The 15,969-nt window shown below is 28.8% G+C and overlaps 1 protein-coding gene across 3 annotated transcripts in view; it reads left to right on the top strand.

The window, feature by feature from the left end:
• The window catches only part of LOC136979073 (trichohyalin-like), a 192,192-nt gene that overhangs the window by 109,116 nt on the left and 67,107 nt on the right, over positions 1–15,969 (top strand). For 2 of the 3 annotated variants that reach the window (XM_067274976.1, XM_067274974.1), the window contains exons 3-6: positions 2,534–2,630; positions 3,591–3,715; positions 9,736–9,816; positions 14,908–15,057. In XM_067274976.1, the coding sequence (XP_067131077.1) occupies positions 2,534–2,630; positions 3,591–3,715; positions 9,736–9,816; positions 14,908–15,057 (453 nt within the window). The remainder of the gene's footprint in view (positions 1–2,533; positions 2,631–3,590; positions 3,716–9,735; positions 9,817–14,907; positions 15,058–15,969) is intronic. The other variant, XM_067274975.1, reaches the window with a different exon arrangement.

Genomic DNA, 15,969 nt, shown 5'->3' on the forward strand with positions numbered 1-15,969 from the left:
TTGCACTGCATAGTGTCAAAATTGCCACTTGGTGATATTTTCATTGAAGTGGTGATATAAATCCTAGTCTGCTTATTTCAACATTCAGCATGAAATGGAATCAGAAAGCACACTTCAGGAAAAACAGCAAAAAGTCCAGCTTCTGTGTAATGGGAGTCCCATTCACCATATACTTAGAGATGTCATGATGTCATGTGACAAGTTTGGGCAGAAAAGTAGGAAGTGCATTGAGAACAGAAGGCAATTTTGTTCAATGCCAACCAGCATTTGAGCAGATTGGAGATTTTTTACCAACTGACAGAAAATTTGGGGAATTTTTGGCTGACTTTTTCTTTATTTTGATCTTTTATTCAGTAGACTAAAACAAAAATTTTGACATGACAGAACCAGTGAAATACTTCTTAAACATTGTGATCAAATGTTTTATTTGGAATTATTCATTAAAATATTATTCAAAAATGATTCCTATTGTTAATGTGAAGCTTCGGAAATGGGTCTAGAATTTGTGCAAAAAAAAAAAAAAGAAAATTTTTAAAATAGAAACTAGTAATAATAATAATTAAAATAATTTTATGTTGTAAAAAGAAACCGTCAAACGAGAAAAAAATAGAGAAAACGAAAAATGAATATTTTATGTCCATAAAAGGGCATGTCTATGGAAATTTCCGAGAAAGGAGGACTTCTCAGGTTGAAACAATAGATGAATTTGAGTACTGCGATCGAACATCTTCAATAGGAATCGAATTGTCAGTCAATATTGGCTCATCCAACGATCGGGGTTCTGATCTCATTACAATTTGTAACGAAGGGGGGGACCAATTGGAGAGTGGGAGTCAGTCGGCATCGACCTATCGGAATGTTCGATCTGGGACTCAAGAAAAACTTATAAAAACTGATAAAAAAAAAAAAGGGATGTGACGTTCTCTCAGTTATTGGTTCTCAGTTCTTGGTTCTTGGAGCTTTGTCTCACGATCTTACGACTGTGTGTTTCTGTGATCTTCAGTAGTTGGATTACATCTCTTTTGGAATGTCACCCGCTCCTCTGGATTTATCACCTGTTATCTGAATCATCTCTGCTTCCGGAACTTTCCCTCGAGAAACTGAACAGTGCGCCCCAGGGCCATCAAACTCCTGCGAAAACATCGGAGAACTTTTCTTGTGGACCTTTGCATTCGAAAAGGGGCCCAGAAGACTTGAACACTGTCGTGGATAAAAGTGTATCATAGTTGTAAGCACCTTTTGTTATATAAACGGGTTAAGGACGAAAGTCTGTCTATGAGGGTTTTTTTTTATTTTCTCCCACACGTTGGTCGTGACCGCGCGACTATCCTGGCTAATGCAGTCGTTCGGCAAACCTTACACTAACAAGGTGAGGGCCAGATGTTTGGGTCTCTGATTCGAACAAAACTTGGTGAATATGTATCCTTAAACACAAACAGCTCCTTGTCCAAATAATATGACTTACTTCTCAAGTGTTTTCAAAAATTGGGTCTTTGAAACTTATATTAAATATAAGCTAAATACTAAATTTTCAGAGGCCCATTTTTTTGGAAATGTTTGACAAGTGGATCTTATTATTTGGAAAAGGAGTTGATTGTGTTTAAGGCTACGTTCTCATTAAGTTTTGTTTGAATTGGAAAACCAAACGTCTGACCCTTCCCTTGTTAGTGACAGCATAACATGTTACTTTTGCTTTTCCAGACACCAAACTGATAAGGCTATCAGCACCTGCATTAATTAGTACATAAAACTAGTGGCAATAAATGATTTGAAGTGGTGAAAAAATTTAAAACTGGTGTAATGGTTGGCGATATTTTAAAATTTTCCAGACCAAACCTGATAAAGCATTTAGAGTATCTGATAGCAGAAGAAATGAAATGTAAAGTCAATATAATACATGGTAGCCTAAAAGTCAGTCAACTGAAAAAGATTGGTTTGGAAAAACTGTGTGTAATTTTATGATTAAGTTGCTTCCAATGAAGCAAATGAGTCACGATACATGCAACTATGCTAAATTAGTTTTAACACTTCTTGAAATAATCTTAAAATATATCTTGGTTAATTTATTTTTGGGTATCCTGTATATTAAATACATGAAATTCTGAAATATGAAATTAAAAGTATCAAAAAAGTTTTAGATATAAGTGAAAAATAAATATTTAAAGCATTATTGTAATTGAGTGCAGTATGCTGTAGAAAGTTTGTGAATATTTTCAACATGAAAGAATTTTTCTGTGTTGTTCTTCTACACATCTATATGCAAATGAATATGATACAAGTTTTAAATTAAAAATATTAACAGAATATCATTTAGAGCAATTGTTCTGTTTGTTTTTCTCAGACCACTAAACTGTAATCATAGTTTTACTTCATTATTGCTTCTTACAGAAAAATTTAATGAACTTAATTTTAATTATCATTTTGATTTGGCTGTGACTAGTTAAGTTACTTCATAAAATTTTTTATATACTTTATGTATAATATGTAATATGTAATTTTTATGCACTTAAGTATGAAATCTTTGTTTCTTCAGGAATTAGAAATGAGAATTGAAACACAAAAGCAAACTCTTATTGCTCGGGATGAAAGTATTAAAAAGCTCATGGAAATGTTACAGAACAAAGGAATTGGTAAGTTTCAAAATTCACTTTAGCTATTTTTGTAGTAATGATATAGGCCTAAAAATTCAACTAAAGTAACTAAAATTAATTATATTACATAAAAACGTATTGATTCTTATATTGTTTAAATATAAAAGTAAATTTTCCAATTCAGAGATAACCAACTCTCAATGATTTTTTATAATCACTGAGAGCTGCTTATCTCATCAAATGCCATAATCATCATTTATAATAGTGTGCAAAAAAGTAGTTATTCTGTAAGGATTGTGTGTTTTGCAGAAATATCTTAAAATTTGTCATGTTATTTAAAGATCTGTAAATATGTAGAGAAAGGTTATTTGAGAATATGAAACTGAAGTCACAAAACAGGAGAAGTAAATTATCCATCAGGCTCTCTCAAGCTCACTGGAAACAGGATACATCAGGAGAATAAAGATAAATGCTCACAGACCATTCTACTTGATTGAAGGAGTAGTAGTAATACCCAATGGCAAAATTTACTTCAAAGATGAATGTTGACAAAAGAAAAATGCTTCAACAGATGGTCTTCACAAGGAGGACAATTGAAGAAAGCAAGCATAATGGAAACTGATCTTAAAAATATATTAATTTACATAATTTTTTAAAAACAAATTAAGTTTTTAAGTTAAAATTATCTATTATCTGTTACTACTAATATTACTTTCATTTACTGATTTACTGATTCTTTATTTAAAAGTTTGTATTTATTCTTTATTTGAGCATTGTGTTCTCTGTATGTTCTATCTGACGGATCTGAAGATAGGATATTAAAGTTCTTAAAAGTGTTTAATCTCAATGAAGAATTGATTCTTGAAAGTTTTTTAGCATCGTTAGTCTTTTTTCTCTTCATATGGTTGTATAAAGTATTTTTCAGTTACATTTCAACAAAACAAAAAAATCATAATTTTTTATTTTATATATTAATTTTTTGTTTACTTTATTTTGGAGGAAGCAAAATGCTAGAAGAAGAAAGAATTGAAATGGAACGACTCAAAACAAAACTAATTGAAACTGAAGGCCACTCTCGCCATTTAGAAAGTATGCTAGAAATGAGAGAAAAAGAGTTAACTAAAGTGAGTTTAAATCTTGTAATATTTTATTTAATCTATTTTCTGTTTTTGTTTTTTTTTCCTAAATGAAAATTAATGAGTCATGAATATAAATTCTTTTTAATTATTCTATTTATTTGTTAACATATTATATATCTAAAAATATTCAAGTATAATATCACTCTCTTTTAAAAACATTTTTTGCAAAACTTTTCATATTTGTTTTAAAATTCATAAAAGTATTGTAGCTATTAAAAAGTGATTTTACTGTAATGAATGTACTGATTGTGGTAAACATATTTTTTAAACATACAGTATGTTTAGCACAGTTATTATAGTATTATTGATAATTTATTAATAAGTACTGTACATCAATGCTATTCAAGTAGTGGTCCAAAGATCTTGCACTAATATGTGTGAAAATTTCCAGAAGGATTTTTTAAATTTATTAATGATGTTATCTCTACTTATTACCTTCTTTCTGTCTGTCCACAGATTATTTCCTTTATGCCAAATTATTATCTAATAGACATGCACATAGCCTGTTATAACACAACACAGGAAAGTATTGTAATCATCTCAAATTTTTACTTCCTAGTTGTTATAACATAACACAGATTACTTTCCCAGCCATTATAACAATATTGTAATCATGTCACATTTGACCCACCTATTTTTTTTAATATCCCAGGATGGGATAAAGAAACAAAATTTAGCATAGTAATGTGTATATAAGGGAATTGATACTATTAAATTTTGATGGTTAAAGACAAATTGGGATCATGTTCATATCTCAAGTGGGGTAGGACTTAATGAAAATTTTACTCACATGTAAATACAAATTTAAAAAAACATAAGTACAATTGTAAAAGAACAAGAATTTGAATACAAGAATGTTATTTTAAAAGAATAAATAAATAAACATCAAGTTCAGTTGAAATTAATAAAATGAAAAACAAAAAATAAACTAATAAATATCCGTTAATAAAAGAATTACAGTAAAGCATCAATTATCCAAAACAATTTGGGACTGGGGTTGTTCGGATAACTGATTTTTCAGATAACCAATCATTTATGAAAAAATAAACACAAAGCTGTACTGGGCCCACCAGTGGCCGAGTGGACTTTGTCTCTGCACTACGAGTGGACTAGTCCCTGAACACTGGGAGTACGGTCGTGGGTTTGTGCCATGCTCGGACGGGCTGGCAGCGTGGAGTTTCCCATAAAAAGTCCTCCTGGAAGGCAGCCCCCTAGGCAGATTGTCCACATCTCTATGGTTGCTGCACCTGGATTTTTTATGAGCCTTTTAAATTTCCAATTTTTCTAGATATCCTATAGTGTGCATATTAGATGTGGGTCTGATTATAGTTGCTTGCTCCCATTTTACTTGTATGTCTTGATGCTCCTGGTCATACCTCTGAGTGATACCAGGAGTCCCTTTCTTTCAACTAATGTAATGTAATGTATGTCTTGATGTTGTGAGTAAGCTGCCAGTGTTGTATTATTGAACTTTTTTCAATTGCATACTTATGCTTCCTGAGTTGTGCAAATTACATCCAGTGGCACCTACATAGACCAGTTTTGATTTGAAACCTTGATCATTTATCAGGATAGAGTAAATCCTTGCAGTCAAATTACGGTTATGTGGTTTTTTTTATCATTCTTTAGAATTTTGAAGATTGTTGGATTGCATCAATATACTGATGCAACATTATTAGTGCCTGCCACTTTTTTATTATGTACTTACGTTTTTAAATTTGTATTTACATTTTTTTAATTTTCCATTCCATTGTAACTGAAGAAGGTCAGTGAAACTGATCAAAAAAATGTTCTTATTTTATTAAATTTGTTGCTGGATTTGTAAAGGTGTAAGTTTTTTGTAAAAGATAAATATTAAAATCATTTGTTAAAAGCTGTAATGCTATGAGTTTGTCAAAAAAAAAAAAAAAAACCTTAATTCTGCCATCTTGTTTACATCTTGAAGACATCTTGACTTTAGTTCTGTCTTTTTTTGTTCACTCCCTTGAGAAATGTATAAACAGTGCTTATTGCTAGCATTATTACTTGAAAATACATTTTGTTCATTTTTATCCATAGTTTTTGAATTATTAATGTTTTTATTTAAAATAATTTAAATCATAATTTAAAAAATTATTATTATAAGATAGTAATTTTTATTACACATGAAATATTTATGATATAATTGATTTCCATAAAATTTAGAATATAGAATATTATATACTGTATCTTTAAATAGCAACAATATATACTTATTATTGTTATATAAATATACTTGAATATTGCTAAATATGGATTTTATATTCTGGTTTTATTATTAACTAAATGAACTTTGTAAATTGCAAGCATTTGCAATATTGATATAATGATAATGATATTAGGCATATTGCTTAATGTCATATTTCAAAAGTGCAAATTCAAATTGTATTCATTTTTTTAAAATTTAATTTAATTCTTTCAAATTATTTAATTTGCTATACAAAACTCAATTCTTGATTTCTTTTCTAGTTATAAGCAAACTGAACACCTTCTTTTACAGGAACCTAATTACATTTTTAAATCTAAAATTGTATATGATCTTAAATTTAGACTCTTGTAAAGAAGACTTTAATTTTCTTCTTAATAAATTGTTTAACTATTAAACTTAACAAAGAATGGCATAAAAAGGTTTGAAAAGAATTACTTACTTTTTAAACCTATTTTAGTTTATTACAGGTAATGAAAGAGCAACAGGTTGAAAAAATTGCTAAAGATGATCTGGTTATTTCTTATTTATTTTTTAAAGTTGATAACAGTGTCAAAGAATAGTTTATAAAAAATATATGTGTAAATAAAAATATTAGATAAAACTGACAGCGATTGTAAGAATTTCTAAGTATTGATAGAATGCTTATCATAAAAATATATTTGGTGTTATTTTGTATAATATGATATTGATTAAAATTATAATTTAATTTCTTAGCTAAAATTAATTATTATACACTCTTTAAAATATAAAAAACATAGATATTTATAAGTTATTGAAGTTATTTATAAGTTTATCAACTTCTTTCACAGTCTATGTTGTCTATATTATCTCTTAATCTTGAGAAAACAGCAATCTCTTCTTGAAATATAAAAATAGAAATTATGAAATTATGATCTATCAAATTTATTCAGTTTCTTTGCAGCATTAGGATAGAATGTTCACATATAGTTTTTCAGATAAACTGATTCTAAATTTTAAATAATAATAATAATTCTAAGTTATGTTTTAGGAATTTGCCATAAATCTGTTGAATTTGCTCATCTTTTGAAAAAAATTTGTAAAAATTGTTTATAAACTTATTTATTAATTGATACTAGGATATGGTATCATATGAAAACTTTAATTAAGATTTGAAAATGAAGATACTGTCTTTTGATGTTAATGTACAAACATTATGTTGGTTTTATATATTAATATCAAAAGATAGTAAGACTTTGATATCTTGCTATATTAATTAATTTATATTTACTCTTAGATATAATGAAAACAATAAATAATTTAAATTCATAAAATTCTAAAATCTAAACTTGATTCAAGATTAATATATACAGTCAAACCTGTTTTTATGCGCTCTTTTTATGTGCGATTTTTATTTGTGCGATTTTTTTAATGCGAATTTTTAATTTGTGCGGTATAGTTGGCGACTAGTCTCGTGCGATTCGTCATGTCTCACGTTGACTTATTATAGCTAAATAAACTTATTATAGCATAAATGCACTTATTATAGTAATATTATTGCATGAATATGCGAAAAATGAAATAATTTACTTTTTAAGTCAACAAAACACCACCTGGACAAAAATATGTAAAACAGACGATAGACAAGACGATGCAGTCAAGTGCTGACATCTGTTGTCAATAAATTCTATTTCGTACGGTTTTGAGTTATTTTCTATGTGAGACTTTTTTTATGCGGTCCCTGTTGACTGCATAAAAAAATTATTTTTTTAATTGTGTTGCGAAAACTATTATTTACAGCCATTCGTGAAGTTTCGTGAGATTTTTTTTAATGCGTTTTTTTTAATGTGGTCCCTATCCCCCGCATAAAAACAGGTTTGACTGTATTTATAGAAGCAATGAACAACAATCCCTATGGATTATTTGTTGAGATCAGACAGCACAGCCAGAACAGAGTCCACTTCTTAGATGTGGACATCATGATTGAAGGATTGAACATACACACTGCTGTGTATCAAAAACCAACTGCTATCTCAATGTATATTCCAATAGAATCATCCATTTTCTGATCCATTTTCTTATAAAATAGCAGCCTTCAGAGCATTGGTCAGGAGAGCATACACACACTCTTTCTCCTCGCAGGCGTTAACACAAGATATAAGAAATATTAGAAGGGATAGCCATTGAACATGGATACACCAACCTTATATGTAGGTTATGTGAAAACTACAAACATATGCAAGAAGTAGCATCTAGTAGGATGGAAATACCAAACAATGAAAAGGAAGCTGATAGGAAGAGGATCCCCCTCACTTATAACCTGCATTTAAAATCAATATATAATACAATAGCCAAGAAACGTAAGCTCAGTATAGCATACAGGAGGTGTCTATCCATTTACAGCACATTAAGGAATGGAAAAGACCATCCCAAGCCAGACAGATTACCGGGGTGTCCTGCTAAGAGATGGCAGTGTGACAGAGATATGGTATATGTTGGTTCTACCAAACATTCATTAGTGGTAAGATTAAAGGAGCATAAGTCAGATATACTACACAATAAATGCACAATGGCCCTTTTGACTTATGTGACGGATCCAGACATCCCAGCTGACTTTAACGAAGCACGTATCATCCTCACCACCCCACATCATGATCACCTCAAAGTGTTGGAGGCAATGGAAATATTTAAGGTGGGTTGCAAGTCCACATGCATTAATTTTAAAGAAGAAATGTCACTTTCCATGGCATGGCAAGTCCTAATGGACGATAACATTTGATTTTGTATTTGTTTTTTAATGGTTTGAATTGAATCTTGTGCACATTTAGAATCTCATACAGTTATCCGATATTTGAATAACTTGGAATTTGTGCATGTTTTCAATCAGAAATTGAATGCTTTCTAAATGAAATTCAAAAAATTGAGTGAACAGCTTGCAATGGATTTATGTAAAAGCCTGAAGAAGAGCCCAGAAGGGGCATTGGAAACGTTTGCATTAGTATAACATTTTTGCTCCAATTATTTGGTTTAAGTAAGGTTGATTTTATATTCATCCCAGTGTTTTAAGAAGTTAAAGTGAAAAGAGATTTTTTAATAAGGGAATAGAGTATAGTTTTTTAAGAATTATAGTTCAAATATCTTTTGAATTTTCTGAAATATATCTATACATAAGAACAAAGAATTATTTCTTGTAAACTGGTTTCATATTTCTCATTTCCATTAATTATTGTTGTCTCTAGAAAGTTTATTCTAAGCAAGCTATGTTGATCTAAAAAACAAATAACTTTAAACTAAATTTTTATTAAATATTATTTCACTTATTTCATTTATTAATTTGTTTAACTTTTGTCATTTTTTTCTCTTACATTTTCCAAGTCAGTTTGTTGTTTTGTTTTTATAGTAGTAATAATTTGTTTTTTTTTCAATGGTCATTAGACAAAAATATTAAGATTATGCTCATTTATAATTGTTTATTGCAAATAAAGCAATAAAGCCATTGAGTTATTTTGAGATATTTTTAGGAGTTTAATATTATTTGTATAAAAAACAAAAAATAAAATATATGTTTTATTTTTATTGATTACTTTTTAATGTTTTTAAAAATCAAATTTTTTTAAAGAATTCATATGATAATGCATTTTCATTTATAATATTTGGTGTTTACAGATAAGTTTATATAAAATAATTGAAATAGAAAGAAAATAAAATAACTTGATGTAAATTTATTATGTTTAATCCAATTGGAAATTTTTATCAATGAAAATTTTCAGTTCAAAAATATTTTGAAATATAATGTTTTTATATTCATATATTAATTCAGCAATTAAGAAGTCAAGAATTATCAAGGACAACTGGTAGGCAAAGTTCCAATGCAATCTTAGAGGCTATCATAGAAACCAAGGTATTGTGACAACATAACAATGGTTTATAAAATAAATAAGTGCATATGCATATATACATTAAAAAAAATAATAAAACAAAACTTATATTTATTTAATTATAGTAATAACATTTTATTTTATTTTGTTAATCAAGTATTCATTAGAGTTATTGGATACTATGTATTATGAGTCTTATTTTAAATTGTTAAGATTTTGTATTCAATATATACCTTACTTCCTCAATGATATTTTCATTTTTTACAACAAATTACATCATAATCAAATAAATACATAGAGAAATATATAATTTAAAATTTTCAGACCTCATATGTATGATATTTTATACAGGGTGTTCTAAATGGCCATTCTCAGGGAGACTATTATTAAATAACACCACTAAAACCTTTAAATTATACTGGCAAATGTAATTTAATTTAAATACAAATAAATTAGCTGATATTCAGCTGAATATTTGATATTTGAATGTCAGAAAGGCAAGAATATTCAGTATTAAGCAACAGTAATATCCAAATAATTATTTAGTATTTGTATTTGGCCAAGAACTCCTATTCAGTCCATCCCTAATTGAAGATGTTCTAAACATTAGGCACCATCTCTTATCAAAATTAATAATTGTACCTGGTAATATATTTTAAAATTTATTAGAGCACCTATGTTGAATAATGAAATTAAAATAATATATAAAAAACAAACAAAAGTAACAATTCAATAAATAATTAAAATTAATTAAATTAAAACATTAAGTCAGTGTTATGTAATGTTAATGTCACAATTTTATATCACTATGATTTTTTTTTATGTCAATAATTCAATAATAACTAATTCACAGATGTAGTTTGTTTTCTTCCCATTTTCTATTCAGTCTGATTAATATTAGTGACAACAAAAAGCTTGTCTCTGTTGTTAAAGGAATGTATTTTGAGTTAAATATAATGATATTGGGCTGTTCCTCTTAGAAACTGCTCTTTATTCATTATCAGCTGTTCTGTTAATACTGTATTTGTTTCCCCTTGATTTTGACTTCTTTATACTCTCTAAGTCTTTCATTAAATCACTTGTATACCTAATATGCAGAAAATGTTTAACAATTTAATATAAGCATTTTTAATTTAGTTTATTCATTTTTTGTAATTATTTTATTTTATTTTATTTTACATTTATAGCAATATAGTATGTGAACTATTGCAGTACATTATTACTTCTTTTTGTTTAAAATTAAACATCTATAGTAGATGTACAGGATATATCAAAAAGAATGACCTGATTTTACAGAGTTATAATTATGAAACAGGACATTCCAGAAAGGAAATGTGTGTTGATCAAATGGGCATGGCCTAGAGTTTTAGAGAATTGCCACTAGATACCACAATATACGACAATTTCTCAATGACACACTGTCTCAACACTGGATAGGGCACACAGGACCTTGAGACACTGCCCTACATTCTTGGCCTCCAAGATCTCCAGACATGACCCCATTGCAATTTTTTTCTTGTGGAGATACATGAAGGAAAGAATTTTCATCCCCCCTTTAGCTTGTGACCTAGATGAGCTAAAAAACAGAATAAGAGCTGCTGCGACTTCTGTCGATGTAGATATCTTACGTAGAGTGTATGAAGAATTTAGCTATCGTCTAAATATTGTCCGTGCGGCTACTGGTGGACACAGAGTATTTTTAATAACAGCTGAAATTTTAAGATTTTGCATTTTGTCTCTGTTTTGTAGTATGTTTCCATCAATAAATATAAAGTTTTAAAATCAAGTCATTCTTTTTGATAAAGACAATTTTAAAATACAGAGTGTAAGTGTTAATAGTTTTTACCTAAGAAAAAAAAATAACACATTAAAAACAAAACATGTATACTTCCCAAGTACTTTTGATAACACTACAGTTATAATCTTTAGGTATTTTATAATTGTATAGACCAATTATATACAGAACAATAGCATAACCAGAACCAATATTAGGGAGCCTGAATTAGAATGTGGCAAACCTATTTTCATCCCTTTGGCACTGCAGATGTTGCCACTAGTGCTGTAAATGAAAAGTAAACTCTTAGATATTGTATAAACACACATGTATAAATGCATTTGTCACATCCAAATCTTTTTCCTATACTTATTTCATTTTTCAGAAGGCCTAAGGCCTCCTTCTGGTTACACTACTGGAAACAAAGAATAATAATCAATTTTTTAAAGAACATTGTATCAATTATGTAAGAAAATACACAATATTAATGTAATATCTAGAATTATTATATAATTAATGTGATAAAAAAGTTTTACTTAAATATACTTAAAACAATAAATTTAGCATGAGTCTAAAAGGATTTAAGTTCCTAATAGGGGAGGTCTAATAGGTACATGACCTCCCCCATTTGGAGCATTAATAATTTTCATATTTGGTTGTTTTATCTTTCTTTGGAATGGAAATTAAAATATTCCTGAGAAAGTTGTTGGGCCACATGCCTGTATCATAGATCACGTTGCAAAACCTGGCAATTTTATTAATTCCATTTTTGCCAATATTTTTAATGAATTCTATAGGGATGTTATCAATACCTTCTGATTTTCTGTTTCTTAATCCTTCTACTGTACTCATAACTCTTCCATCAAGATTTGAGTTTCTTCATCTTTATCAACATCACTTTCTTCTTCTACATTCAGTTCTGCATTATTTTCTGCTCTGTACAGATCACTTATGTATTTGTGCCACCTGTGCAAAATCTTATCCTTAGTTATAATCTCTCCATTTTTGTCACAAATAATTACTCTCTTAGCTCTTCTGAACTAGAGAGTACTTTATCATACATTAGTTCAAATCTTTTTGACCTCTCCAGACTTTCAATTTCATCTCATTCTCTTTCAAGCCACTCTTTTTTGGTTTGCTCGATCACCCTTCTTAGCTTATTGTTTAGTTCTCTGTATTTTCATCTTACTTCTTTAGCATTCACCTTCTTCCACCTTCTTCTTTCATTCATTTTATTCACCATTTCCTCCATAATCCAAGGTTTACAAGTTCTTTGACTTTTTCTCTTTCCTACCCGTTCCTTTGCTGTGGCACAAATCTTTTCCTTCATTGATATCCACAATTCATTTGGTCCTTCAGCATCCTCTTCATCTATTTCTTTGAATTTTTGTTCAGATACTAATCTAAATATTTCACTATTTTTTTTCAAATTTTTTAAATCCCATTTCTCACTTATCTTTCGCCTCTTTGTGATCTTCTTGAACCTTATTTTGACTTTTGCGAGTAAGGGGTTGTGATCTGAGTCTGTCTGCACCTGGATAGGTGCTTACATCCTTAATAGAGTTCCTGTATCTCTCTTTAATTAGTATATAGTCTATTTGATATCTGTTATTGTCCCCAGGATCTTTCCATGTATGTAATCTTCTCTTGTGCATTTGAAACCATACTATGTTCTTTGCAGAATTCAATCAACCTTTCTCCTCTCCTGTTCCTGCATCCCAATCCATGCCTTTCTACAATATTTTCCTCTCTTGTGTTTCCCACCACAGTGTTTCAAACTCCTAATAACAATAAGCAGGTGTTTCTTTCTTCCTTTTCCATAATTTCTTCCAACTGTTCATATACTTTTTCTATCTCTTCATCTGAGTGAGAGCTGATAGGCATATATCCTTGAGTGAGTACCAGATCTTTTGATTCCACTTGGATTCTGACCATTATCATTTATGTAATCAACTTTAATTACTCAGGATGCAAATTCTCTTTTCAATGCTATCCCCACTCTATTCATTGCTTTCCTTCTACCTGAAAAGTAAAGCTTGATATTGTCAGTCACTAATTCTCCAGAATCTTCCCATCTCACATAACTTAGTCCTGCTATGTCTAATTTATTTATTTTCATCTCATTCTTCAAATTTTCTAGTTTTCCAGCCTTCCTTAAAGTCCTCACATTTCAATTGTCAAAAGTTTCTGTGGGGGGTTTGCAGACTGAGGATCTGGGGGAGCCCCTTCTTTCCCCTACTGGGCAAGATGTTGCAGTTGGAAATTGTTTCAACCCTAATGTTGTTATTTTCTCTATTTCTACTTGTGCTCTTCTTACTAGGGGGGTTGTTATGTTAGTAATAAAGCATAGTAGTTTTCCATTGATTTCTATGCTTCTTCCTCGTGTTAAATCATAAAAAGTTAAAGTTTTTACTCTTTGTTAATTAAAATTTACAGAATTTTATAAATCTGCTGGATTGTTTGAAAAATTAGAACAAGTAATTTTATTGTTCAAAAAATAGGCTTAAGAAGATTGCTGTAATGCAACTTTAATGATCATTTATTGTCATTATAATTATTTCATCATTAGATTTTACAGATTTTGGAATCAAACTGGATATTACAAAAGCATTTGAAAGTTTAGCATTTAATTATATACATTTGAAATTAAAATAAATTAAAAACTAAAATAATGACTATAAATCAATAAAAGATATTGAACAATGCCCATATAAATTCTGCCATGATTTGGCATTATATGTATTCTAATATTTAATAATTTAATTGACTTTTAATGAAAAGTATTCATTTTGACACAAAACTTAAATCTGTATTCTATACAGTTATAAGATATCTAATATTGAATTAGAAAATCCAACAGTTTTGCTTCTATAATTTCATTCTTTTTCTACTTAATGCTACTATTTTTATATTCTCAGTATTTTTATCAAAACTGTCTTAGTTTTTTATGAAATTGAATTTTATATAATGGAAAGTCATCCTATAAAATATTATGATTGCTATTTAAGATGTTTTTAAAACAAAATATATTAAGATTAAATCAAATATAAATTGTATAAATTAAACATAACATATAAACATTAAATTATTATAGTTCACATACTATAAATAGTGCTGTGTTGAAAACCAATATATCAAAGGAATCTTACTATCAGTATCGAAATTTTGGTTTAGCACAGCCCTAACTATAAATTATCTGAAATATGCTATTTATTTGATGAATTTTTATTAAGTATATTTAGTTAATTAATTTAATCGACTTCCTTATCATAATTATTTTAATTTTGTTTTGTTGTGTTTTAATTTATCTTTACATACATATTTATATAATAAAAATTAGGATGCCAGAATATCAACTCTAGAAAGTGAAATAGATATGTTAGAAAAAGAAGTTCTCTGTTTTAGAAATAATGAAAGATTTAGCAACCAGTCACTAATACCAGATCACAATCAATCTTGGGAATCCATTGATAAGCAAAATAAAAAGCAGGTGAGCTCTGTTTCTGGCAACATAAAAATTTTATATATCAACTATCAATATAATATTTGCCAAAAATACATTTTACAGAATCAAATAAAGTTAATTTGATTGGAAGATTTAATTGAAGCTATCTGAATTTTTATATTTAATTTAAAAATTATAGTTAATGAAACCAAATTTCAATTTTTTTATATTTAAATTTTCAAGTAAATGGGCAGATTTTTTTATATTTGAATTGTTATTAATTAATGCGTGCATTAAAAGAAATCTTTATTAAGTCATTTTTTATTATTTATGGATTATAACAAATTTTTTCTTCAGAACACAAGCGCAAGCACATTTATAAAACATTAATTAATCCTAAACTACACGAAACTTTCTATTAATATATAATTCTTCTGCTGATAAAGAAGTACAGGTAGGCCTCCTACAACGCGGTATCTTTACAAGGCGTTTTCGCTCCAACGCGGTTGGAAAAATGCGGAAATTTTCATACATCGCGGTACTTTTACAACGCGGTTTAGGGTATTTAGAAATGAATTATCTTTCACATAACAGAAAAATCCCAACGGATCACATAAGTGCAGTGAAACTTGATGGAACAAGCTCAGATCTTGAAATAACGCCAGTCAAACATTCTCGAACAACTATAATAAGTGACGATGAGGACTGAATTTGAGCATAACATTATACACTCAAACCTGTTTTTGTGCGGTCTTTTTTGTGCGATTTTTTATACGTGCAATGTGTTTTGTGCAATTATTTTTGTGCAGTATACCAATTTGATTGAAATTCATATACCGCACACAAAAAATCACACAAAACAAACTGCACAAATAAAAAATCGCACAAAAATCGACCGCACAAAAACAGGTTTGAGTGTATTTCTTTTTGATTTTGACTTGAAATCATAATCTTTTT

The sequence above is a fragment of the Centruroides vittatus genome, unplaced genomic scaffold (assembly GCF_030686945.1).
Source record: "Centruroides vittatus isolate TY-2023 unplaced genomic scaffold, ASM3068694v2 contig_577, whole genome shotgun sequence".
Lineage (NCBI taxonomy): Eukaryota > Metazoa > Arthropoda > Arachnida > Scorpiones > Buthidae > Centruroides > Centruroides vittatus.